This window comes from Salvelinus fontinalis, chromosome 3 (genome assembly GCF_029448725.1).
Source record: "Salvelinus fontinalis isolate EN_2023a chromosome 3, ASM2944872v1, whole genome shotgun sequence".
Classification (NCBI taxonomy): Eukaryota; Metazoa; Chordata; class Actinopteri; order Salmoniformes; family Salmonidae; genus Salvelinus; species Salvelinus fontinalis.
The window spans coordinates 28,589,529-28,614,850 of record NC_074667.1 but is presented as its reverse complement, the minus strand read 5'-3'; the positions used below and the strand labels follow the sequence as shown (position 1 = coordinate 28,614,850).

At 41.9% G+C, this 25,322-nt stretch overlaps 1 protein-coding gene across 6 annotated transcripts in view; it reads left to right on the top strand.

The window, feature by feature from the left end:
* LOC129843188 (plasma membrane calcium-transporting ATPase 1-like) overlaps positions 1–25,322 on the top strand; it is a 176,993-nt gene that overhangs the window by 106,311 nt on the left and 45,360 nt on the right. For all 6 annotated transcript variants that reach the window (XM_055911853.1, XM_055911855.1, XM_055911852.1 and 3 more), the window contains 3 exons: positions 15,289–15,468; positions 15,659–15,746; positions 16,201–16,307. In XM_055911853.1, coding sequence (XP_055767828.1) covers positions 15,289–15,468; positions 15,659–15,746; positions 16,201–16,307 — 375 coding nt within the window. The remainder of the gene's footprint in view (positions 1–15,288; positions 15,469–15,658; positions 15,747–16,200; positions 16,308–25,322) is intronic.

The following is a 25,322-nucleotide window of genomic DNA, read 5'->3' as shown; positions in this document are numbered from 1 at the left end:
GCTCCATCTCTGACTAAGCGGTGTCTCAGATGTTATCCATTCTGCAAGCGATCCCCCCTTTAGGAACTCTTGCAGGCCAGTAACCTCGTCACACAACATCCTCATTGATGGTCACATTGGGGCATTTTTCCTGCAGTGTGTCTGCTGACTTCTGGATCTCTTCACGCAGAGGTTGCCTTTTTAAACAGAGACAATGTAAATATTTTCTTGCAAGTAGTTCACAGCTGTAGTGACGAATGAGTGGGATGTTTTGAGAAGCTCTCTTTAGACATTACTCCATTTTCCTCTAGCTCTCTCAGAAGTCCTCTGACCAAAACTGGAATGAAGTTTTCATCACATCTTACAGTCAATTTTGCCTCAATGTTTCTTAGGCCAGGCAAAGGCCAGGCAAAGTTCAGTCAGTGGATCTTCGAACATTGTTCGCAGGACAACAGGGCTTTTGTCTTCAGAAAGAAAAAAGGATTTCAATGGCACATACCTTTTCAGCACTCTTTCTACAGCAGGGAGCATGGACATCCAGCGAACATTGCTGTGTAATAAAATGTTATGGTACTCCTGGCCAACAAACTCACAAAAGCTCTTCAGTCTTTCTACTCTGATGGTGAAAATATAAAAATATGAAAATATCTTTGAGCAGGTACTCACCATCAAGGGGAATCATATGCAAATTTGTTCTGGCTGTGTAATGAATGATGTGGGCAGAACAACCTAAGTCAATCACCTCCCGCTGCAGAGCATTTTTAACTTTGGTATGGACATTCAACCTCCCCAGCCTATTCAGTCCTCCAAAGTTTGTATTTGTTGTCAGCAGAGAATGTTTTCCAGGTTACATTTCTGGATGACCACCAGGACCTCCGCTGCAATTTCCTCTGTTGTTTCTCCTTTCAATTCAACAAAATCGAGCAGTTTTGTTTCCACAGATGTGCTGCCATCATGTATCTGACTACTATTGTCAGCAGCTTTACATGTCTATGATTTGACGCATAAATGGACAGGGACACAAATTCAACCGGATCTAAATATTCCGTGTCAGTTGTGCTGTGCAGTCCATAGATCTGTAACTATGATTGTGTTGCATCGTGTGGTATGCAAAGACACCCTCCTGCACAGCTAAATCATGTTCTTCTTGGGAAGGCTCTACCTTCTTGAAGAATGTGGTGACAGAGGGCATACCAACACGGACAATCAGAGAGGCTTTATGCTTTTTCATCTGTTAATGTTCTACCACTGCTGTTCTTCCCCCGCTGCCAATTGAAAAAGAGGAATTACAAAGGGTGCAGTGAACCATTCTTGACCTGAGCGTATAAATGGAAATTCTTTCATCATGTTGTCAGTAAAGTGGCATTTCCGTTTCTTGGAATGAGCTATTGTCTGCTCTTCTTCTTTCCTTGTCACTCTTCTTGCTCTCAACTTTTTCTTCTCCAATCTTTCTCCTCCTCTTTTCTTCACTCGTCTTCCTGCTCTTTCTTCCTTTCCTTCTCTTTACCTTTCCACCTCACTCTTCTACACTCTCCTCGTTTCACTCTTTTTACTCCCTTAATTGTTCCTTCTCACTCTCTTCTTCTCCTTCTTCTCCAATCTGTAATAATAAATAGTACACTATTAGATAAAATACTTTGGTTAACAGATTCCCATTGCTTGCCTCATTTTTGTATGTTATCTCAAAAACATTGCTTGGAATAATAAATTGTCAAGCTCTGTAATAATATTTTTACATTTTCTCCTCTATCTCTTTCACTCGTCTTCCTATTCAGTCTTCCTCCTCTCCTTCCTCTCCACTCGCTAACAGAAAACATTATGCTAATGTTATCCATTAATTTAATATAATCATAACCTAGCTACCATGACAGTAGCTAGCTAACTTAGCTATGTAGACTAACGTTAGCTAGTATAACTTATTTAAAACCTTATAAAGAAGATAATCTATCTATATAATAAATTGTGACATAACATCACTAGCTAGTATCTCAAATGATTGTTACCTGGCTTGAAAAGACATTTGTGGTGATGTTGTGGATTCACTTGACACTTGATAGCTTCTGGCCAAGTTTTCCACAGCAGTTTTCTCTAAAACTAGCACGAATAAGTAGTTAGTAATAGAAGAAGAAGAGGGAATGAAGCCGCTATAGCGAGCAGCCCCCTCTGTTGGCCAAAACAAGCACAACGTGATTGAGAAGTCAACCGGTAGGCTCTGTTGCCTGGTCTTTCTTGCCATGTAAAATATTATTTCACTTTGCGGTCTGTTTTGAACACACAGTTAAAAACGGGGACATTTCTGGGTACATCTCCAGTCAGGGACAGGCCACCAAACCAGGGACTGTATGGTCACCCTAGTGTAGCTACTTTTGCTAGCTAGTTAGCCAGCCAGCCCAGCGAGAGAGCATTGCATTATAGGTTTTGTAATCAAATTGAGCTGCAACAGATTCCCACAATTATTTTCACATGTTGCTACCATCCTTGTTGTAATGACATAAGCAAACCATGTGTTCATAAAAAAGTTTGTTTAAAGCTGCAATATAAAGCAGTAATTTTGGCTGACCTGACCAAAATCACAAAGAAATTTGAGTTATAGATATGTCATTTGCATTGAAAGCAAGTCTAAGAACTGGTAGATCTGTTCTATGTGCACTGTTTCTATGCTTCCCGTTTTTAAGTTTTGTTTTTGTCTTTTTTACTTTCGGTTTTGGACACCAGCGTCAAACAGCTGAACATACAATAGTTTTGGTTATGGAAAATATATTTCACAGCGGTTTAGATGGTACAATGATACTCTGTACTGTACTTGCTTAAACTGAAATTTGGCGAACTATTCGAATTTTAGCAACCGGGAAATGGCAGAGCGATACCTGCACAGAGCACCTTTTAGCATTGGTAATCATAGGAATTAGTGTTTTGGGGTGGATTATCCCTTTAATCACCAATGCTTTATTAAAAGATCAAGTTTGGGAGCAGCAAAACAGCGGACATCCCATTTTTATCGCTGTATTGTAGGCCTACATTATTTTTGCAAGCTCCCGTTTTTTGGATGTGCGTAAAAAAATAAAAACTCCATGTTGGCTGCATGTGTCCATATGCCCATCATGGAACAAGAGATGAGATGATGATGGTGACCCTTGTATTTAGAAGTCATTTTCTTGTAACAATTGCTCATTTTCCATTTCACAGGACTGAAAACCAAGCCCTCCCTCCTTTACTCTGGGCCTAGGCTACAATAACGAAAGCTGATTCAAGTCTTTTTTTCATCCTGCAGATTTTACGATATCATGCTTCTGACCCCAACCTACTAAGAAATATTGTTTTTGTTTAAAAAAGATATATAGAACAAAATACATATTGCTTGTTTCTCGTTTAATTTGAGGAGAGGGAATAAAGGAGAGGAGAGGGAATAGATGAGAGGGAATAAAGGAGAGAAGGGGGATGGATAAGACAGTGAAAGAGGGGAGAGGAGAGGATAGAAGATTATAAGAAGCCTACAGATTAGTTTGAGTTTCTTGGCTGTGGAAGGAGTAAGATAATCAATATTAGAGGGAGACAGTTTAATTCAACATGTGTTGCACATTTCTTAGAATAATTCAGTCCTAGCTTTATGATGAGAATGTGTTAATGCATTCTGACAGATGGTTCCATAATGTTTATAAAACCTATTTGGGAGCAGTGAGTGGATATTCTCCCTTTCTCTTTATATTAGATCTTTGTCCAGCTTCTGTGAAAAGTTTGGATATGCGTAAAACCCTCCATAGTCTGTTGCCTTAATATTTGAACGTCCTTTGAACTAGCTAACACGCTTGTGAGTGGCACCAGTGTTAAAAACACGTCTTATTTTTTTGTAGTTAATAAATCCAACGAAATGAAACGTGATAACTAGCCCTGTAGTATCATTAACACGCGTTTATCCATTCTTCTCTAGCTAATAAAACATATCTCTCCCTGTCTTCTGAATCAAGCTTGTAATGTCAGTAAAGTAGCCTATGATTCGGAGGGGGGAGGGGCAGGTAGCCTAAATACACTTTGCATAGGCACTTTGTTGCATTTTGTTGTGGGACTAGAAAAAAATACCTGGAATGTAAAATAACATTATTAACCGGTTGCCATGCTTTTAAAAGAACGGTTCTGTTCCGGAACAGTATGGATCACTTTTGTTCCGTGGACATGCCAAACGTTGTCAATAAGCACGATTAAAGTCACTATTGATGAGGCCTAAAATTATAATCAAAACGAAACCACAACTTGTTTTAAATAGGCTATGTCTAAATACAGTTACAGGCACCATAATTGCTTACTGAGGCATATGACACTGAAATTAACAATGTATCAAATCAAAATGTTCAAATCAATGTTATAAAACCAGTGATGCAGTGATCCAAGTTCTGCTTTGCTACGATAACTGCAAGCAGCCAGTATGATGGAAAAGCTCATCTGCACACACAGACACATGCGTACAGTCTCACACACAGACATACACACACTCTCTCTCACACACACACACACACACACACACACACACACACACACACACACACACACACACACACACGCACATACATGTAAGTGAAGCCCATTCAGTGAAGCCCTAGTATTTTATTAGGATGCCCCCCAGCTGAACACACCACCTCTCTCCACTGCGGCCCTAGAGGACTGAAATGTCCCTGTTGTCTCCTAAAAAGTATTCTCTATAGCTCCAGCCAGAGCCATATTGCCCGTAAGCCTGATAATTAGAATTCAAATGTAATATCACAGAGCATTTGGTGCCAATATGGCAGACAGTGTGCCGAACCCATTGAACTTTGGTGAAAACAGCATTATGTAAATCTAATATAGCCATTTTTGAGAGTATGACTGTGACATATTAGCTAGTTCCTTGCTCCGCCCAACCGCCACTTGCTGTGTTCTTCACGTGACTGACTGATAGTCATTAGAGTTTTGAATGTCAAGCAGCAGCAGATAAGAGTGAATGGAAATAGCTTCGTAGCCAGTGGGTGACTGACTATTTCCCAATAGGGTTGGAAGGAAAGGGCGGCTAGCTGCTAGATGAAAGATAGCGTACAGTAGCAGCCAGTATAATGGCTGTGCACTTTTAGTGCTGAACTTTCATGACAGCAGCGTCTCTGAACTGAGCTGCTGGTATGTAGAAGATGTACTAATATCATCCATTAATTATGGAGATGAGGAACACTTAATTTCCATGATAAATGAGGAAAGGACACCTGTGTCGTTTTATTATTCAAATGCATTACTGAGGGAAAATGCAAAGTATCGGGGATGTTATCATGGTTTCGACTAAAGGCCTGATATGTGGAACATTGGAGAGTTAGTGATCGTAGGTCCGTGCGTTGGTTTTTGAATTTTATATATATATATATATATATATATTTCTTTTTTCAAGCAATAATACAATACAGACAATAAAAATGGCTGCTCCCATCAGTGGACGCTCTGGTCAGATGGTGCGCTCGCCCCCACCGCCCCGAGACACCAGCAAGGCCCTTGCCCAAAGGGATTTTCCAAAGGCTGGAAAAACCAAGCACCGCCCGACGCCCGGGTGGAGCGCACCCATAACTACCAGGACCAGCACACACACACACACCTCTCACAGCATGAAACCAAACCACAAAACATAAATAGCGAAACGCAATGCATACAATAATCCCATTCCCACCCTTTCCCCTGATTGGAGGACCTCAAACATTTACACTGTACATTTGTGTATATAATTATTCCAACACTCATCAATTCCACCCTTCAGACAGCTACAACCCATATTCCCCAGTAAGTCATTCTACCATTTCCTATCGCAATTCATCCCGCCATTCTCCCATGGTGTCTCACTAGGGACTTGAACCTCCCAGTCTGCAGCGTTTCTGATGAAATTGCCCCAAAAATAAACAATTTAGCCAAGAGCACAATTATATTTCCTATTGACTGTGTGGTCCTTCAAATCCCTCAGCAATACAGTTTGCAGGTCAACCTTACCCTGATATTATGGCATAACCATTCCTGGACCTGACTCCAAAAACGAGCTCCTGATGGACAGTACCAAAAGAGATGCTCTAATGATCATGTGGGGAGAGAATTTTTTAGAATAGCTTAAATTGAAAAGAACGAATTGATGCATCAATTGATCTATCAGTTCATGAACCCAATGCCATGGTATTGTGACAACTATCTTGACATGTATGCGGCATAGTTGTCAACACTCTTGACCGTAAGTGAAACTGAGACATTTTACAATTTACATGAGTGATTTTAAGGATTTAGGATTTTTAACTAATTCATTGCATTTTCCATTTTTGTGTCAGAGCTGCAATGAGTTGGTTATATACCGTCGTTGTTTACAATGTCATTCATAAACATACCTTTCTTATACATCTCTCTCTGTACATTGGCGTTTAGCCATATTATTTGCTGTAATATACACTACCGTTCAAAAGTTTGTGGTCACTTAGAAATAGAAACAGACGACTCACAAGTCCTTAATCTGTCAGCTTCATTAAATAGTACCCGCAAAACACCAGTCTCAACGTCAACAGTGAAGAGGCGACTCCGGGATGCTGGCCTTCTAAGCTGATTTGCAAAGAAAAAGTCATCTCAGACTGGACAAAACAAATTAAGATGAAGATGGGCAAAAGAACAGACACTGGGCAGAGGAACTCTGCCTAGAAGGCCAGCATCCCGGAGTCGCCTCTTCATTGTTGACGTTGAGATTGGTGTTTTGCGGGTACTATTTAATGAAGCTGACAGTTGAGGACTTGTGAGGCGTCTGTTTCTCAAACTAGACACTCTAATGTACTTGTCTTCTTGCTCAGTTGTGCACCGGGGCCTCCCACTCCTTTCTATTCTGGTTAGAGACAGTTTGCTGCGAAGGGAGTAGTACAAAGCGTTGTACGAGATCTTCAGTTTCTTGGCAATTTCTCGCATGGAATAGCCTTCATTTCTCAGAACAAGAATAGACTGACGAGTTTCAGAAGAAAGATCTTTGTTTCTGGCCATTTTGATCCTGTAATCGAACCCACAATGCTTCAGATACTCAACTAGTCTAAAGAAGGCCAATTTTATTGTTTTTTTAATCAGCACAACAGTTTTCAGCTGTGCTAACATAATTGCAATAGGGTTTTCTAATGATCAATTAGCCTTTTAAAATGATAAACTTGGATTAGCTAACACAGTGTGCTATTGGAACACAGGAGTGATGGTTGCTTATAATGGGCCTCTGTACGCCTATGTAGATATTCCATTTTAAAAATCTGCCGTTTCCAGCTGTGAAAGTCATTTACAACATTAACAATGTCTACACTGTATTTCTGATAAATGTTATGTTATTTTAATGGACAAAAAATGTTGCTTTTCTTTCAAAAACAAGGACATTTCTAAGTGACCCCAAACTTTTGTAGGGTAGTGTAGATTCTGCCTCTTCTGTAGGATAAATTGTAATTTTAGAAAACTCTGTATACCTTCATTTTAAAATAAGAATACTTTAAACAGGGTTCCAATCCACTGGACATTGATAGTTTTAATCTATATAACAGCAAAGAGCCCCCTTTTAAACATCTGATGTGGCACTTAGTCTCCTCCTGGAAAACCAGTTTGGATTTAGATATAGTTTCAGTATAATATAAGCTTTAAGAGAGAGGTTGAATTTCTGGATATTTATTCGTTTTAGCCCTCCAAACTCATAAAAATATTAATTTTACTTTATCTGGATTTCCATTCCAAATAAAATGAAATACTCTTGAAAAAATATTCTACTGGAGTTGGTAGAGCCATGAATAGAGATGTAAACTGTGATATCACTAGAGACTTAATCAGTGTCATTTTCCCATAGATGAACAGATCTTTCCCTTTCCATGGTTTAAAGATCCTATCTATTCTTTCAAAATTGATAGTTGAAAGATCATTCAACTTTTCAGGAACATGTACACCAAGCACATCAACTGCACCATCCGCCCATTTAATCTGGAGACCACATTGCAATTTAAAGTTTGTCTTTTAGAGACCCAATCCGTAATATAGTACAGTTATCATACATATTTGGATTTTAATCCAGATAAATTGGAGAAATTATCCAGGTCCTCAATAAGACTGGTCAGGGTTGAAGATTGTGGACTCTTGAATCCTCAGCATAAGTTAATACTCTTTCATTTTATAATTGGATCTGATTTTTATAGCTGACAGTTCATTGGCCATAACAATCAAGTATGGTGAAAGAGGGCAACCCTGTTTTACACCTCTTAACAATTCCTAATTTGCTGAGAAATAACCATTATTTCTAATTTTACATAAAGGAGTGTTATACATGTCTTTTATCCATTTTACAGGAGATTCTCCAAAAATGTAATAATTCAGGCACTTATAAATACATTATAGCCGTACTTTATCGAATGCTTTCTCAAAAATCTGTTATAAAGATTATGCCTGGTTTCCCTACATTCTCATAGCATTAGGCAATTATTAGAAATAATTGAGAACTATCTCCAATACAGTATGTCTTCCTTTTAAGAATCCTGTCTGATCATAATGAATAATTTCCAGTAAGACTTTTTTAATTCTATGAGCAATACATTTAGCCAATATCTTTGCATCGTAACATTGATGGGGGAGGGGCTTCACTTTTGTTGTGAGATTAGGTCTTTATACTGTCCCCCCGGCTCCTGTTTCAGTAGGAGAGTAATCAACCCTTATTTGTGTGTGTCAGGCATTTGACCATTTATGTATGAATAATTAACACATGCTGTTACTGGATCTGAATAATTCATTAAATGTTTGATATATATTTCTATTGGAATGCCATCAAGGCCAGGGGTTTTCCAAGTCTGAAAGGAGTCAATTGCCAACCGTAGTTCGTCCTTTGTAATTTGTCCTTCGCAATATATTTTTTTATGTGTTGCAGATTAATATCACAACACTTCGAGGTTAGAAGAACTTGAAAGGAAAACATGAGTAAAAAATATTTTGCTGCTTCATTCAAAATGTCCTTTGGTGAGATAATGTTTTCATCATTTTTAACTATTTTCTGTAGGTTCTTCTTGATCACATTTGTATGTTGAAGGTAATAGAAAAACATTTTTCACAGTTCTCCATCCAATTTGCTAGGTTATTATATAAATGAAACCAGATCTTTCTTGAATACGTTGCTCAAACTCCTTTTGTTTTGTGTCTAAACTATTTGGTACTTCTGTAGAACCTTTATCAACACCATTGATGTGCAATGCAAGTTCTTCTTCTTTCTGCTGTCTTTTCTCTCTTGACCGAATCCTTTCTTGTTTTTGGGAATGAAAATGGAATTGAATGGCCTCTAAAGACACGCTTAAAGAGTACCTAACCCGGATCCGGGAGCACCCCCCACACCCCCCACACTGATTAGCATCGCTAGCATAGCGTCACAATTAAATAGTAGCATCTAAATATCATTAAATCACAAGTCCAAGACACCCAATGAAAGACACAGATCTTGTGAATAAAACCACCATTTCAGATTTTTTAAATGTTTTACAGGGAAGACACAATATGTAAATCTATTAGCTAAACACGTTAGCAAAATGACACCATTTTCTTACTCCAACAGTTTCTTACTCCATCAGGTGCTATCACCAATTCGGCTAAACTAAGATATTGATAGCCACTAACCAACAAAAAAATTCTTAAGATGACAGTCTGATAACATATTTATGGTATAGCATAGTTTTTTTTTTTTAAATGTGCATTTTTCAGGTATAAATCACAGTTCTACATTGCAGCTGCAATCTGATATAGTGCTGATGCAGCTAGAACAATTACAGAGACCAACGTTATATAACTAATTACTTGTCTTAAAACATTTCAGAAAAAATACATAGCGTACAGACATTGAAAGCCCAACATCTGGTGAATCCAAACAATATTTCAGATTTTTTAAATGTTTTATAGCGAAATTAGCATAACTAGCTAATTAGCATAACCAGGCCAGCCAAAACCAGCTGGACGCGCCCGACCAGTTCACATGCACGACAGATATATGAAATAACATCGTAAATTGGGTCTTACTATTGCTGGTCTTTCATCAGAATGTTGATCAAGGTGTCCTTAGTCCTGATGAGTCGTTCAATCCATTCACAATGGCAACTTCCCCTCTTCATTTAGCCTGGGTACTGGTCGACTGGCACGGTCCATGTCCAAAGTTAAAAAACTCAAAGAACGGAACACGGCAAAACTCCCGAAAAAATTCTAATAATCTGATTAAACTATATTGAAAAAACATACATTACGGTGATATGGTCACATGTATCAAACAAACTTCGACACGGAGATAGTTTTCATCCGTAACGTCAGCATAACAAAAGACAATGCCACCTCTGAAAACGCGCATTTCAGAAACCGGAAGTTGTCGGTCACGCTAAAGAAATAGGTCTTATTTCACGTCAGTACAAGATAAACAAAAAAATTCTCCTCTGACGTCTTCCAGACACCCAGAGGAAGAAGAAGGAAGTGTCATTCGGGTCATAGGTCGCGTGACCATATATAGGCAGAGCTTTGAAGCGAGCATACACATCTTGCAATCTTTTTCTGGCTCAGGGAAAGTGCTGTGAAATGACCTGTGTTTGACTCAGAGACTCAATTGGAACGGTTTTAGAAACCATAGCTTGTTTTCTATCCAATGCTATATGGTTATATGCATATAGTAACAGCAATAATTGAATAAGAGGCAGTTTAGTCTGTAGAGGCAATTATGCTAATGCGAAACAGCACCCCCTGTATTCTCAAGAAGTTAAAGGCATCCTATGCTATCAGTGGATCCACTGAACCTGTATTATGCAAGACACAATCTGTTATAAACTCCTTAGTTTTCGTTATACATGTACTGTCCGTCAATTAACTATGATTAACTTTTCAGACGAACCAACACACGGGTGTGATCATTCTGCAGTGGTCCCTGCAGCGTACGCTCAAACCACTGTGATTAGAAAGTTTATTTAGAATGTCCAGTTTCGATTGACGCAACAGTCAGCATTTGAGCTAGCTACACAATTTGTTTTTTTCACAGATTTTCTTTGCACAAACACAGTCCTTACTAAGTTGTCTTGAATGTGACCGGTTTATTTTTGGATGCAATGTTCAGACATTCACAGAAGTAGCAACATCATACACAATCATTCAAACCGGAAAATGCAGCCTACTTTAGTCCTAGCGCTAACTGAGGAAAGATCGACGTAACACTAGCGGTCATGTTTAGAGAACTCTCAGCTGACAGAAACCACAATATAAATGAGCTAATAGCAATTACTCTTTATAATTCATCACATCACGTGTGAGCTCAACATTGATCAAAATAATTGAGTCAAAACACTTTCTAGAAATCAAAAGTAATACGGCGATGGGTAGTTTGTGCGCGCTGCAAACTACCCATCGTCAACCAAAGATAATAAGAGGAGACAAGACGAGATTGGTTTGTTTATAGTATGCATGTTAAAGGGGGTGTGTGCATTCACTTCCCTTCATTCACTTCCAGAAGTTTACTCAAAAGATAAGTGAACCATTCCTTCAACACATAACTTCTTTGGTCTGACAGACGTTTACTTGACACCCAGAATGCATTGTATAATGTCAACAAACGAGGCGCCACACATAGCTGGAAAATAGCTTAGCATTAGCTCATTATACTCAATACAACAAAATACCCCAAAAGTATTTTACACACATCATAGGTGTCCATTGTACAGTATACTACAATGTATGCAATAATTGGACTGCATTATTTGTCACCAGTACTTCAAAACATGAATAAAACAGTCATACGTGCGTGCGTACGTACGTACATAGTGTATGCTACAGTAGAAACGACAACACGAAAATACAGAAAATACAATACAGAAAATAAGGAACTTACTTTGATCGGAATGCACACTTGTCTAAAGTTATTATTTGTAAGGAAAACAAAAATGCAACAATGCGAGTGCCTGCCAGAAACTGCACAAATGTCTGCATACTTGAAGTGCAGAAAAAATGGGGAATGGCACTCCTTGAAGAGGGAAATTTGTCCAGGAAAGCCTCAAACATAAAGTGTCCAACGCTGAAATGGGCTACTTCTATGTGAATTAATGAGGAGGCGGAACACACCTCAATTCAAACTGTTGTTAGAAAATACAACGTGTACGAAAATAATTTGAAATTGACAAGTTGAAACACAGCCTATAGATAATTAGCAGGCAGTGAATGTTAACTGTCCTGTTGCGTAACAATCACATTTTGTGACAGTGAGTGCATTCTGACATCACATGCATAAAATAACTCACTCTGGGGCAACAGTTAGATATTTGGAACTCACATGTGAAAAGGTTACATTTCCAATATCCCTGCCCTTGTGGAAAGTCTGTTGTAGCTTATAGCCCTCCGTATAGCTGATGGTCTGATCGAATTCGTTCCTCAATCTGTACTTTTTTTAAATTTTTGGTACCATAGAAAAGGACACAAAGTTTTCAATCCGACATGCTTGATTTAGCCTCTTCCAAGTATATCTTATAAGGTTCATATTTTTAAGCTTCCATATACAATGCATTCGAAAGGATTCTGACCCCTTGACTTTTTCCACATTTTGTTACATTACAGCCTTATTCTAAAAATAGATTAAATTATTTTTTGCCCCTCATCAATCTACACACATTACCCCATAATGAAAAAGCAAAAAAGTTTTTTTAGATTTTTTTGCAATTAAAAAATAAATAAACTGAAATATAACATTTCGATAAGTATTCAGACCCTTTACTCAGTACTTTGGTGAAAGCACCGTTTGCAGTGAATACCGCCTTGAGTCTTCTTGGATATGACACTACAAGCTTTGCACACCTGTATTTGGGGAGTTTCTCCCATTCTTCTCTGCAGATCCTCTCAATCTCTGTCAGGTTGGATGGGGAACATCACTGCACAGCTATTTTCAGGTCTCTCCAGAGATGTTCGAGTCCAGACTGGCTGGGCCACTCGAACATTCAGAGACTTGTCCCGAAGCCACTCCTGTATTGTCTTGGCTGTGTGCATAGGGTCGTTGTCCTGTTGGAAGGTGAACCTTCGCTCCAGCCTGAGGTCCTGAGCACTCTGGAGCAGGTTTTCATCATCTCACTGTACTTTTCACTTTTCCCTCGATCCTGCCTAGATTCACTAGTCCCTGCTGCTGAAAACTCCAAGCGGGCTGTCATGTGTCTTTCACTGAGGAGTGGCTTCCGTCTGGCCACTCTACCATAAAGGACTGATTTAGTGGAGTGTTGCAGAGATGGGAGAACCTTCCAGAAGGACAACCATCTCCACAGAAGAACTTTGGAGCTCTGTCAGAGTGACCATTGGGTTCTTGGTCACCTCCCTGGGCAAGGCCCTTCTCTAAGAAGATTTCCAAACTGTAGTGATGCCTCAAGCACTGCGATGCAGTGCCTTCGACTACTGCGCCACTCAGGAGGCCCTCTACTGGAGAGCTCTTCTTTGTCTACCCCCATTCAGCATCCTTCACATCCTCTTAAGCCTTAGCCCCACCCATCTCTTTTAAGGATTCACATGTGAGGCCATGTGCTAAACATGGTGAATAGGGTAGTGTAGTAAACAACCAAAGATTTCAAGACTAAAAGTGGTGAGTTGTAGTAAGAAGTAGTAGTAAAAATACACTTTATTTAGTCCTTGGCCTATATCCTAATCTGACTTTGATGCAGGTCATATTGTTCTTCACATTACCGTCTTTGGTAAACACACACTGTATCAAATATAATCAAAGTTTATTTGTCACATGCACAGGATACAGAAGGTGTAAACAGTACAGGGAAATGGTTACTTGCATAGTAGAATATTTTGTTTAGACATGTAGCCAGCTAGCTAAACAATCAACCATAAATCAATCCCAACTCTTACTACCATGCACCATGCATGAATCTGCAGGTGTCTAAAGCTAACCAACTATGATCAATGTTAGCTAGCTAGCTAATTAGGCTATAACTAGCAATGCAAATGGATCTCTGAGATACAAATAATATTACTACACAGATCATACAGATCATTTAGCTAGACTCTTACCCGTATATATGGATGAACGCTTCTCCCTCTCTGTCATGGATGCCATGGTTGCCCTTTAGTTTGGAGATGTAATCCGGAGACAGGTGTTTTATACAACAGCCTTCTGTGTTCTCATTTTGACTCTCCACATTTGGCAATGATCTCTCTTCTTCCACTGGGCATTCCACTGATTTCAAAAGTCTGATTACCAGCATTATACATATTCATGATTATAACATGACTAAACATATAGATAAACAATGCGTTTTCTGTGTAGACTAGTATCTGTTTATTATATAGGCTATAACTGATACATCATCAGATGGAATAGTATGTTTGGAATTACCACAGCAAAGTTGCGCTATATAGCCCAGTGGCAGCCATTTGGCATAATGGCCAATAAAGTAAACTACAAAGAAATGATGGTTTGTCATTTCACTATTTTGGTTCATAAGCCTACGGCAACAAGCTCAAACTTCTAATCACGAGTTTAGCCAACTGTTCACATACCCTAGTCCTCAATGCGTGGGTCCCCACCTCCGGTGACAAAGAATAGCCTAGTTAATTACAACTAACGTCGCATCAGTCCATCATGCCCCCGAGTTGTTCTGCATTAGGGCGTGAGTGGATGTTTGTATGAGGGATCATTCCACCATAGTGGGTCAAGGTTCTATTTTTTCTTTGCGGTTCTCTGTTACTTTGGGGGTGTGAGAGGGTTACGCAACGAGTGTAGCTACATGTTTAGTGGTCTATGTGAGGGCAGAAGGGGTGGGGGTGCCAGGCTGGGGTTCAGCGGTGTGATTGACAGGCAGACAACTGTGGGGGGTTTCTAATGATCTATAAATAAGTAATCTGATTGGTCTAATGAGAAGTGACTCATCACATGCTTGAGGGTGGATAATTACACAGGACTTCACACGCAAGCTCACATACAAGCACAGACACATATACACACTCACTCAAACACACAGAGAGAGAGACTCGCATACACAGCAGGTTGAGAGGTCAGGCCTGAATGAGCAAAAGCTCGTTCACGTTGTCATGCTGAGAGAGAAACTAAAATAACATCCGACACTGCGACTAACCCTGGAGTGGGGAACATGTGGAGGGGAATATACATACAGAATCACTCAGATACAAACGTATACCTTACAGAGACTGGCCTGGGATCAGCACTGATACTATACCAAGGAATGTTGTTGTGAAGTGGATATATAACTACAGAATACTGGCTGATCAATGTGCTTGTAGTGATGTTCAAGGCATGACTCTCTCCTCCCTACCCTAAAGGTACCTGATGCCATCCTCAAGTGCCAGAAGGCCGGCATCACCGTGCGCATGGTTACCGGGGACAACATCAACACTGCCCGCGCCATAGCAACCAAGTGTGGCATCCTGTTGCCGGGTGAGGACTTCCTGTGTCTGGAGGGCAAAGAGTTCAACCAGCTGATCCGTAACGACCAGGGAGAGGTGAGACACACCACAGGACTTGTTTTATTTTGAAAGGGGTACTTTTATTATAATATATTAAAGGTGAGACAGGCTTAGGGACTTAAATTATGTAGTAGTAGTAGTACTAACATTGGGAGTGATGCATTTGTTTAAGTTCTTCATTGCTCGAGATTCAGTCCCTCTGACTCTGTGTCCTCCTGTGCTCTAGGTGGAGCAAGAGCGTCTGGATAAGGTGTGGCCCAAGCTGCGTGTGCTGGCTCGCTCCTCTCCCACTGACAAACACACTCTGGTCAAAGGTGGGTTAAAGCTGTCACATCTCTCCTTTTCTTGTTTTTACTCCCTTCCTCCTTCCTAAAATGTGTTCTCTTTCATGTGTGATCGACACGCACACAGCGGACCCAGGGGTCTCTAGCACTGCCATCCCCTTCAGCCCAACCCAGTTTTCTTCAAAGACTAGCCTGTTTCATCTCAGTTGGGGGTGGTGGAGGGGTGGAGAGAGAGTTACGGGCCAGGTGAGGCATAATGGTCATGAATATGGAGACTCTTGACTAGAAGACTAACTGGGGGAAAAACACTGAATTTCAGTCACTGAAAAAGCAAATGAAATGGGTCAAAGGCCGTTTCGAAATATTGAGGGACCGACATTGTTAGTTATGTTCGTCCAACAAAATTCCATTCCCTCAGTGAATGTGTATACTTCTGTCCAGGGTACTGAGATCTGAGGGGTGTGGTCTTGTTCATCTCCCTCAGGTATCATGGACAGCACCGTCCTCGAGACACGACAGGTGGTGGCTGTGACAGGCGATGGAACTAACGATGGCCCCGCCCTAAAGAAGGCTGATGTCGGATTTGCTATGGTAACACTCTCTATTCATATCGGTCTGTTTTCATGGTTCCCTTGTCACTAATATCCTTCCGGTTTTACTCCCTCTATTTTCTCAGACAAGAATTGTTAGCGAGAACTTAGTAAGTATTTACGAATACACAACAGCCATGACAAGCTAATTTTGTCCAAACCTCATCTCTGCAACTCTCCAATTTACTCCAAGTGCCCCCATTTTAAGATGGCTGTGTAATTGGATAATGAATCATTAGAGGGAGTAATGATTGGATAAATCTGCTTATCACCAGACAAGCCCCACTACATTCACACACACACACACTGCACCCCTCGTAGAAAGACCTCTGGGTTTGGGGGTTACAGAATAAGAGTGTGTGTGTGAGTGTGCATGTGTAATTATACTGTGTTGTCTATCTGTGTGCTTATCAGCCCGTGTCAGTATGTCGTTGTGAGGAGCCTTGTATCAGATTAGCAGTCGCCCTTGTGGTTCAGTTAAATCCCATCCCAATATAGTCCACTTCACATTCATTCAGACTACACTCCCTCGGCGAGCCTGTGTCACACTAACGGGGAGACCCCACAGCCAGGAAGACCAGCTCATAGAATCAACCAATCACATTTATTTATGAAGCCCTTCTTACATCAGCTGATGTCACAATTTGCTGTACAGAAACCCAGCCTAAAACCCCAAACAGCAAGCAATGCAGGTGTAGAAGCACGGTGGCTAGGAAAAACTCCCTAGAAAGGCCAAAACCTAGGAAGAAACCTAGAGACGAACCAGGCTATGAGGGGTGGCCAGTCCTCTTTTGGCTGTGCCGGGTGGAGATTATAACAGAACATGGCCAAGATGTTCAAATGTTCATAGATGACCAGCAGGGTCAAATAATAATAATCACAGTGGCTGTCGAGGGTGCAACAGGTCAGCACATGAGGAGTAAATGTCAGTTGGCTTTTCATAGCCGATCATTCAGAGTATCTCTACCACTCCTCCTCTCTCTAGAGAGTTGAAAACAGCAAGTCTGGGACATGTAGCACGTCTCGTGAACAGGTCAGGGTTCCATAACTGCAGGCAGAACAGTTGAAATTGGAGCAGCAGCACGGCCAGGTGGACTGGGGACAGCAAGGAGTCATCAGGCCAGGTAGTCCTGGGGCATGGTCCTAGGGCTCAGGTCCTCCGAAAGAGAGGGAGAGAATTAGACAGAGGGTACTTAAATTCACACAGGACACCGGATAAGACAGGAGAGCTGCTTGAGAGAGAGAGAGAGAGAGAGCTGCTTGAGCGAGAGAGAGAGAGCTGCTTGAGCGAGAGAGAGAGAGAGCTGCTTGAGCGAGAGAGAGCGAGAGCTGCTTGAGCGAGAGAGAGAGAGAGCTGCTTGAGCGAGAGAGAGAGAGAGCTGCTTGAGCGAGAGAGAGAGAGAGCTGCTTGAGCGAGAGAGAGAGAGAGCTGCTTGAGCGAGAGAGAGAGAGAGCTGCTTGAGCGAGAGAGAGAGAGAGAGAGAGAGCTGCTTGAGCGAGAGAGAGAGAGAGCTGCTTGAGCGAGAGAGAGAGAGAGCTGCTTGAGCGAGAGAGAGAGAGCTGCTTGAGCGAGAGAGAGAGAGAGCTGCTTGAGCGAGAGAGAGAGAGAGCTGCTTGAGCGAGAGAGAGAGAGAGCTGCTTGAGCGAGAGAGAGAGAGCTGCTTGAGCGAGAGAGAGAGAGAGCTGCTTGAGCGAGAGAGAGAGAGAGCTGCTTGAGCGAGAGAGAGAGAGAGAGAGCTGCTTGAGCGAGAGAGAGAGCTGCTTGAGAGAGAGAGAGAGCTGCTTGAGAGAGAGCTGCTTGAGAGAGAGCTGCTTGAGAGAGAGCTGCTTGAGAGAGAGCTGCTTGAGAGAGAGAGGGAGGGAGAGCTGCTTGAGAGAGAGAGAGCTGCTTGAGAGAGAGAGTGCTGCTTGAGAGAGAGAGAGCTGCTTGAGAGAGAGAGAGCTGCTTGAGAGAGAGAGGGCTGCTTGAGAGAGAGAGGGCTGCTTGAGAGAGAGAGGGCTGCTTGAGAGAGAGAGGGCTGCTTGAGAGAGAGAGGGCTGCTTGAGAGAGAGAGGGCTGCTTGAGAGAGAGAGGGCTGCTTGAGAGAGAGAGGGCTGCTTGAGAGAGAGAGGGCTGCTTGAGAGAGAGAGGGCTGCTTGAGAGAGAGAGGGCTGCTTGAGAGAGAGAGGGCTGCTTGAGAGAGAGAGGGCTGCTTGAGAGAGAGAGGGCTGCTTGAGAGAGAGAGGGCTGCTTGAGAGAGAGGGCTGCTTGAGAGAGAGAGCTGCTTGAGAGAGAGAGCTGCTTGAGAGAGAGAGCTGCTCGAGAGAGATGGCTGCTCGAGAGAGAGAGAGAGAGCTGCTCGAGAGAGAGGCTTGAGAGGGAGAGCGAGAGCCGCTTGAGAGGGAGAGCGAGAGCCGCTTGAGAGGGAGAGCGAGAGCCGCTTGAGAGGGAGAGCGAGAGCCGCTTGAGAGGGAGAGCGAGAGCCGCTTGAGAGGGAGAGCGAGAGCCGCATGCGAGGGAGAGCCGCATGCGAGGGAGAGCCGCATGCGAGGGAGAGCCGCATGCGAGGGAGAGCCGCATGCGAGGGAGAGCCGCATGCGAGGGAGAGCCGCATGCGAGGGAGAGCCGCATGCGAGGGAGAGCCGCATGCGAGGGAGAGCCGCATGCGAGGGAGAGCCGCATGCGAGGGAGAGCCGCATGCGAGGGAGAGCCGCATGCGAGGGAGAGATGGGGAGCCGCATGCGAGGGAGAGATGGGGAGCCGCATGCGAGGGAGAGATGGGGAGCCGCATGCGAGGGAGAGATGGGGAGCCGCATGCGAGGGAGAGATGGGGAGCCGCATGCGAGGGAGAGATGGGGAGCCGCTTGCGAGGGAGAGATGGAGAGCCGCTTGCAAGAGGGAGTGAGGGAGGGAGAGAGAAACAAACCTCATCAGGAGGAATTGGCTATCCAAAATGGGGATATGTGAAGAAATCACTTTGCAAACCTCTACATCAATATAACAGTGCCCAGAACAAAAAGATATACAAGAAAAATTACAAATCCTTGAATCAGTAGTCAAAGACTATCAGAATCCTGTGGATACCCCAATTACAGAAGAATAATTATTGGAAAAACTACGCACTCTCCAACCCAGAAAGGCCTGTGGTGCTGATGGTATTTTAAATGAAATGATCAAATACAGATACAGACCACAAATTCAAATTGTGTCACGATCGTGTGGGAGAGAGACGGACCAAAACGCAGCATGTGGAAAATAAGTCATCTTCTTTTATTATTGAAGAAGGCAAAACGAAACAAAACACTTACAAACTATCAAAACAACAAACGACCGTGAAGCTATAAACGTAGTGCACACACACAGGCTACAAACATTCAACATAGACAATTCCCCACAACAAACTAAAGCCTATGGCTACCCTAAATATGGCTCCCAATCAGAGACAACAGAAACCAGCTGTCTCTAATTGGGAACCCATTCAGGCATCCATAGACTTTCCTAGACAACTACACACAACATAGACACAGCTAGACAACTATACTAAACATAAACCCAACTACTCTAAATAAACCCCCTAAACCTTACAATAACCCTGGACACTACAAAACCCACATAAATACCCATGTCACACCCTGACCCAACTAAAATAATAAAGAAAACAAAGAATACTAAGGCCAGGGCATGACAAATTGGCTATACTCAAACTCTTCAACATTATCCTCACTGCAGGTATTTTCCCCGATATTTGGAACCAGGGATTGATCACACCAATCTATAAAAATGGAGACAAATTTGACCCAATAATTAGAGGAATTTGCGTTAACAGCAACTTGTGGAAAATTCTCTGCAATATTATAAATAGCAGACTACACCATTTCCTTGACGAACACAACATCCTGAGCAGAAGCCAGATTGGATTTCAACAAAATTATCGTACAACAGACCACATTTACACCTCCACACTCTAATTGACAAACAAGTAAACTGAAACAAAGGCAAAATCTACTCGTGTTTTGTTGATTTCAAGAAAGCATTTGATTCAATTTGGCACGAATGTCTTTTTTACAAACTAATAGAAAGTGGTATTGGAGGGAAAACATATGATGTTATTAAATCAATGTACACTAAAAACAAATGTGCGGTTAAAATTGGCAACAAGCAAACAGACTTCTCTCAGGGACGGGGAGTGAAACAGGGCTGCCCAATAAGTCCAACACTATTTAACATCTACATTAATGAATTGGCAAAAACATTAGAAGAATCGGAACCACCTGGTATCACCCTACACAACACTGAAATCAAGTGTCTGCTGTACGCAGATGACCTGGTGCTGCTGTATCCCACTAAAGAGGGGTTACAGCAGCACCTAGATCGTCTTCACAGGTTCTGTCAGACCTGGGCTCTGACCGTTAACCTAAAAAAAACAAATATAATGATGTTCCAAAAAAGGTCCGGAAATCAGGATGACAAATATAAAATCTATTTGGACACAGTTCTATTAGAACACACCAAAAACTACACATATCTAGGACTAAATATCAGCAGCACAGGTAGCTTTGACAGGGCTGTGAATGAGCTGAGAGACAAAGCAAGAAGAGCATTCTATGCCAATTAAAGGAACATTAAAATCGAAATTCCAATTAGAATCTGGCTCAAAATGTTTCAATCGGTTATAGAACCAATTGCTCTATATGGCAGTGAAGTATGTGGTCCACTCTCTAATAATGATTTCACCAAATGGGACAAACATCCAATTGAAATACTGCATGAAGAGTTTTGCAAGACTGTATTGCAAGTGCAAAGAAAAAAATAACACATGTAGAGCAGATTTGGGCCAATACCCCCTCATTCGAATAGGAAAAAGAGCCATCAAATTTTACAACCATCTCTACAATGTCAAAAGGTGAAACCAGAGAAGAGTCCCCTCAGCCAGCTGGTTCTGAGGCTCAGTTCACAAACCCAAACCAACCCCATAGAGCCTCGGGACAGCACTCAGAAAATCTGGCCCAACCAAATCATCACAAAACAAAAAGAAAAATCTATCACATATTGGAAAGATACCACAAAGAATCTAAGTAAACTTCAATGCTATTTGGCTCTAAACAGACAGTACATGGTGGCAGACTATCTGACCACTGTGACTGATAGAAAACTGAGGAAAACACCGACTAGGTACAGACTCAGTGAGCACAATCTGGCTATAGAGACCGGTCGTCACAGACAAACCTGGCTGCCCAGAGAGGACAGGCTGTGCTCACTCTGCTCCAGAGGAGAGGTAGAGACAGAGCTACATTTCCTATTACACTGTGGCAAATACTCAGACCTAAGAGAATATTTCTTTCCCAAAATTCCCAAAATTGAAACTATAAAAGATGAAGAAAAAAGAGAGCAAGAGTTGAGAGAGAGAGAGCTAGAGTTGAGAGAGAGAGCTAGAGTTGAGAGAGAGAGAGAGAGCTAGAGTTGAGAGAGAGAGCTAGAGTTGAGAGAGAGAGCTAGAGTTGAGAGAGAGAGCTAGAGTTGAGAGAGAGAGCTAGAGTTGAGAGAGAGAGAGCTAGAGTTGAGAGAGAGAGAGCTAGAGTTGAGAGAGAGAGAGAGCTAGAGTTGAGAGAGAGAGAGAGAGCTAGAGTTGAGAGAGAGAGAGAGCTAGAGTTGAGAGAGAGAGAGAGCTAGAGTTGAGAGAGAGAGCTAGAGTTGAGAGAGAGAGAGAGCTAGAGTTGAGAGAGAGAGAGAGCTAGAGTTGAGAGAGAGAGAGAGAGAGCTAGAGTTGAGAGAGAGAGAGAGAGAGCTAGAGTTGAGAGAGAGAGAGAGCTAGAGTTGAGAGAGAGAGAGAGCTAGAGTTGAGAGAGCTAGAGTTGAGAGAGAGAGAGAGCTAGAGTTGAGAGAGAGAGAGAGCTAGAGTTGAGAGAGAGAGAGAGCTAGAGTTGAGAGAGAGAGAGAGCTAGAGTTGAGAGAGAGAGAGAGCTAGAGTTGAGAGAGAGAGAGAGAGAGAGAGCTAGAGTTGAGAGAGAGAGAGAGCTAGAGTTGAGAGAGAGAGAGCTAGAGTTGAGAGAGAGAGAGCTAGAGTTGAGAGAGAGAGAGAGCTAGAGTTGAGAGAGAGAGAGAGCTAGAGTTGAGAGAGAGCTAGAGTTGAGAGAGAGCTAGAGTTGAGAGAGAGCTAGAGTTGAGAGAGAGCTAGAGTTGAGAGAGAGCTAGAGTTGAGAGAGAGCTAGAGTTGAGAGAGAGCTAGAGTTGAGAGAGAGCTAGAGTTGAGAGAGAGCTAGAGTTGAGAGAGAGCTAGAGTTGAGAGAGAGCTAGAGTTGAGAGAGAGCTAGAGTTGAGAGAGAGCTAGAGTTGAGAGAGAGCTAGAGTTGAGAGAGAGCTAGAGTTGAGAGAGAGCTAGAGTTGAGAGAGAGAGAGAGCTAGAGTTGAGAGAGAGAGAGAGCTAGAGTTGAGAGAGAGAGAGAGCTAGAGTTGAGAGAGAGAGAGAGCTAGAGTTGAGAGAGAGAGAGAGCTAGAGTTGAGAGAGAGAGAGAGCTAGAGTTGAGAGAGAGCTAGAGCTAGAGTTGAGAGAGAGCTAGAGTTGAGAGAGAGCTAGAGTTGAGAGAGAGCTAGAGTTGAGAGAGAGCTAGAGTTGAGAGAGAGCTAGAGTTGAGAGAGAGCTAGAGTTGAGAGAGAGCTAGAGTTGAGAGAGAGCTAGAGTTGAGAGAGAGCTAGAGTTGAGAGAGAGCTAGAGTTGAGAGAGAGCTAGAGTTGAGAGAGAGCTAGAGTTGAGAGAGAGCTAGAGTTGAGAGAGAGAGAGAGAGCTAGAGTTGAGAGAGAGAGAGAGCTAGAGTTGAGAGAGAGAGAGAGCATATTTCCCTCAGATTACACAGATCCACAAAGAATTCGAAAACAAATCCAATTTTGATAAACTCCCATATCTACTGGGTGAAATTCCACAGTGTGCCATCACAGCAGCAAGATTTGTGACCTGTTGTCACAAGAAAAGGGCAACCAGTGAAGAACAAACAGCATTGTAAATACAACCCATATTTATGCCTATTTATTTTAACCTGTGTGCTTTAACCATTCGTACATTGCTACAACACTGTATATATATATATATATAATATGACATTTGTAACGTCTTTATTGTTTTGAAACTTCTGTATGTGTAATGTTTACTGTTAATTTGTATTGTTTGTTTCACTTTTGTGTATTGCTACCTCACTTGCTTTGGCAATGTTAACACATGTTTCCCATGCCAATAAAGCCCCTTGAATTGAATTGAATTGAGAGCTAGAGTTGAGAGAGAGAGCTAGAGTTGAGGGAGAGGGAGCTAGAGTTGAGGGAGAGGGAGCTAGAGTTGAGGGAGCTAGAGTTGAGGGAGCTAGAGTTGAGGGAGAGGGAGCTAGAGTTGAGGGAGAGGGAGCTAGAGTTGAGGGAGAGGGAGCTAGAGTTGAGGGAGAGGGAGCTAGAGTTGAGGGAGAGGGAGCTAGAGTTGAGGGAGAGGGAGCTAGAGTTGAGGGAGAGGGAGCTAGAGTTGAGGGAGAGGGAGCTAGAGTTGAGGGAGAGGGAGCTAGAGTTGAGGGAGAGGGAGCTAGAGTTGAGGGAGCTAGAGTTGAGGGAGAGGGAGCTAGAGAGAGGCCGAGAGTAGAGAGAGATGCCGAGATGAGGGAGAGATGCCGAGATGAGGGAGAGATGGGAGAGTCTATAGTCCCACATAGATCTTCATGAAACACTCACTGTCCTTGTATGTAACAAGGAAAATGGCCTGATTGAGTTAAACAAAGCTTTGAGGGAAAGAGAAGAAAATTAAAAGCACAGTAATTGAAAATAGAAAGGATAATGATATAGCCTCGGGTATTAGTGGCCCCAAATGTTCTGTGTAGACGAAGGGTCACGGAGAGATGAAATACATTTTAATAGCTAGACTTTGTCTCCTTCCCTTTTTTCTCCAAAGTGAATTGACTCGCGTGATTGAGAGGAGTAAAGGGCAGATGAAACTTCTTATGACTGCAGCCCGACGCCGGTACACTTATGACAACAGCCACTTCAAGTGCAGGGCGCGAAATTCAAAATATATTTTTTTTAATATTTAACTTTCACACATTAACAAGTCCAATACAGCAAATGAAAGGTACACATCTTGTGAATCCAGCCAACATGTCCGATTTTTAAAATGTTTTACAGCGAAAACAGCAGGTATATTTATGTTAGCTCAGCACCAAATACAAAGGAGGACAGACATTTTTCACAGCACAGGTAGCATGCACAAAGCCAACCTAACTAACCAAGAACCAACCAAACTAACCAACAAACAACTTCATCAGATGAGTCTTATAACATGTTATTCAATAAATCTATGTTTTGTTCGAAAAATTTGCATATTTCAGGTATAAATCATAGTTTACATTGCAGCTACAATCAGAAATTGCACCGAAAGCAGCCATAATAATTAGACACCAACGTCAAATACCTAATTATTCATCATAAAACATTTCTGAAAAATACATAGTGTACAGCAAATGAAAGACAGGCATCTTGTGATTCCAGCCAATATTTCCGATTTATTCAGTGTTTTACAGCGAAAACAAAATATAGCGTTATATTAGCTTACCACAATAGCCAGAAAGACATGCCATTTCCCAGTAGCAAAAGGTTAGCGATCGTAACAAACAAGCAAAAGATATATAATTTTTGACTAACCTAGATATTCTTCATCAGATGACAGTCCTATAACATCAGGTTATACATACACTTATGTTTTGTTTGAAAATGTGCATATTTAGAGCTGAAATTAGTGGTTACACATTGTGCTAACTTAGCTACTTTTTCCACAACGTCTAAACAGCAACGATATTTTCTGACACGTTTTCTGACACACATATTCTGACCAAATAGCTATTCATAAACATAACTAAAAAACACATGTTGTATAGGAAATGATAGATCCATTAGTTCTTAATGAAATCGCAGTGTTAGAATTCTAAAAAATAACTTCATTACGACATCCAGCTTCGGTATAGCTGAGTACCCAAACGTTGGGCGCCGACGACTAGTTCACATGCACGACAG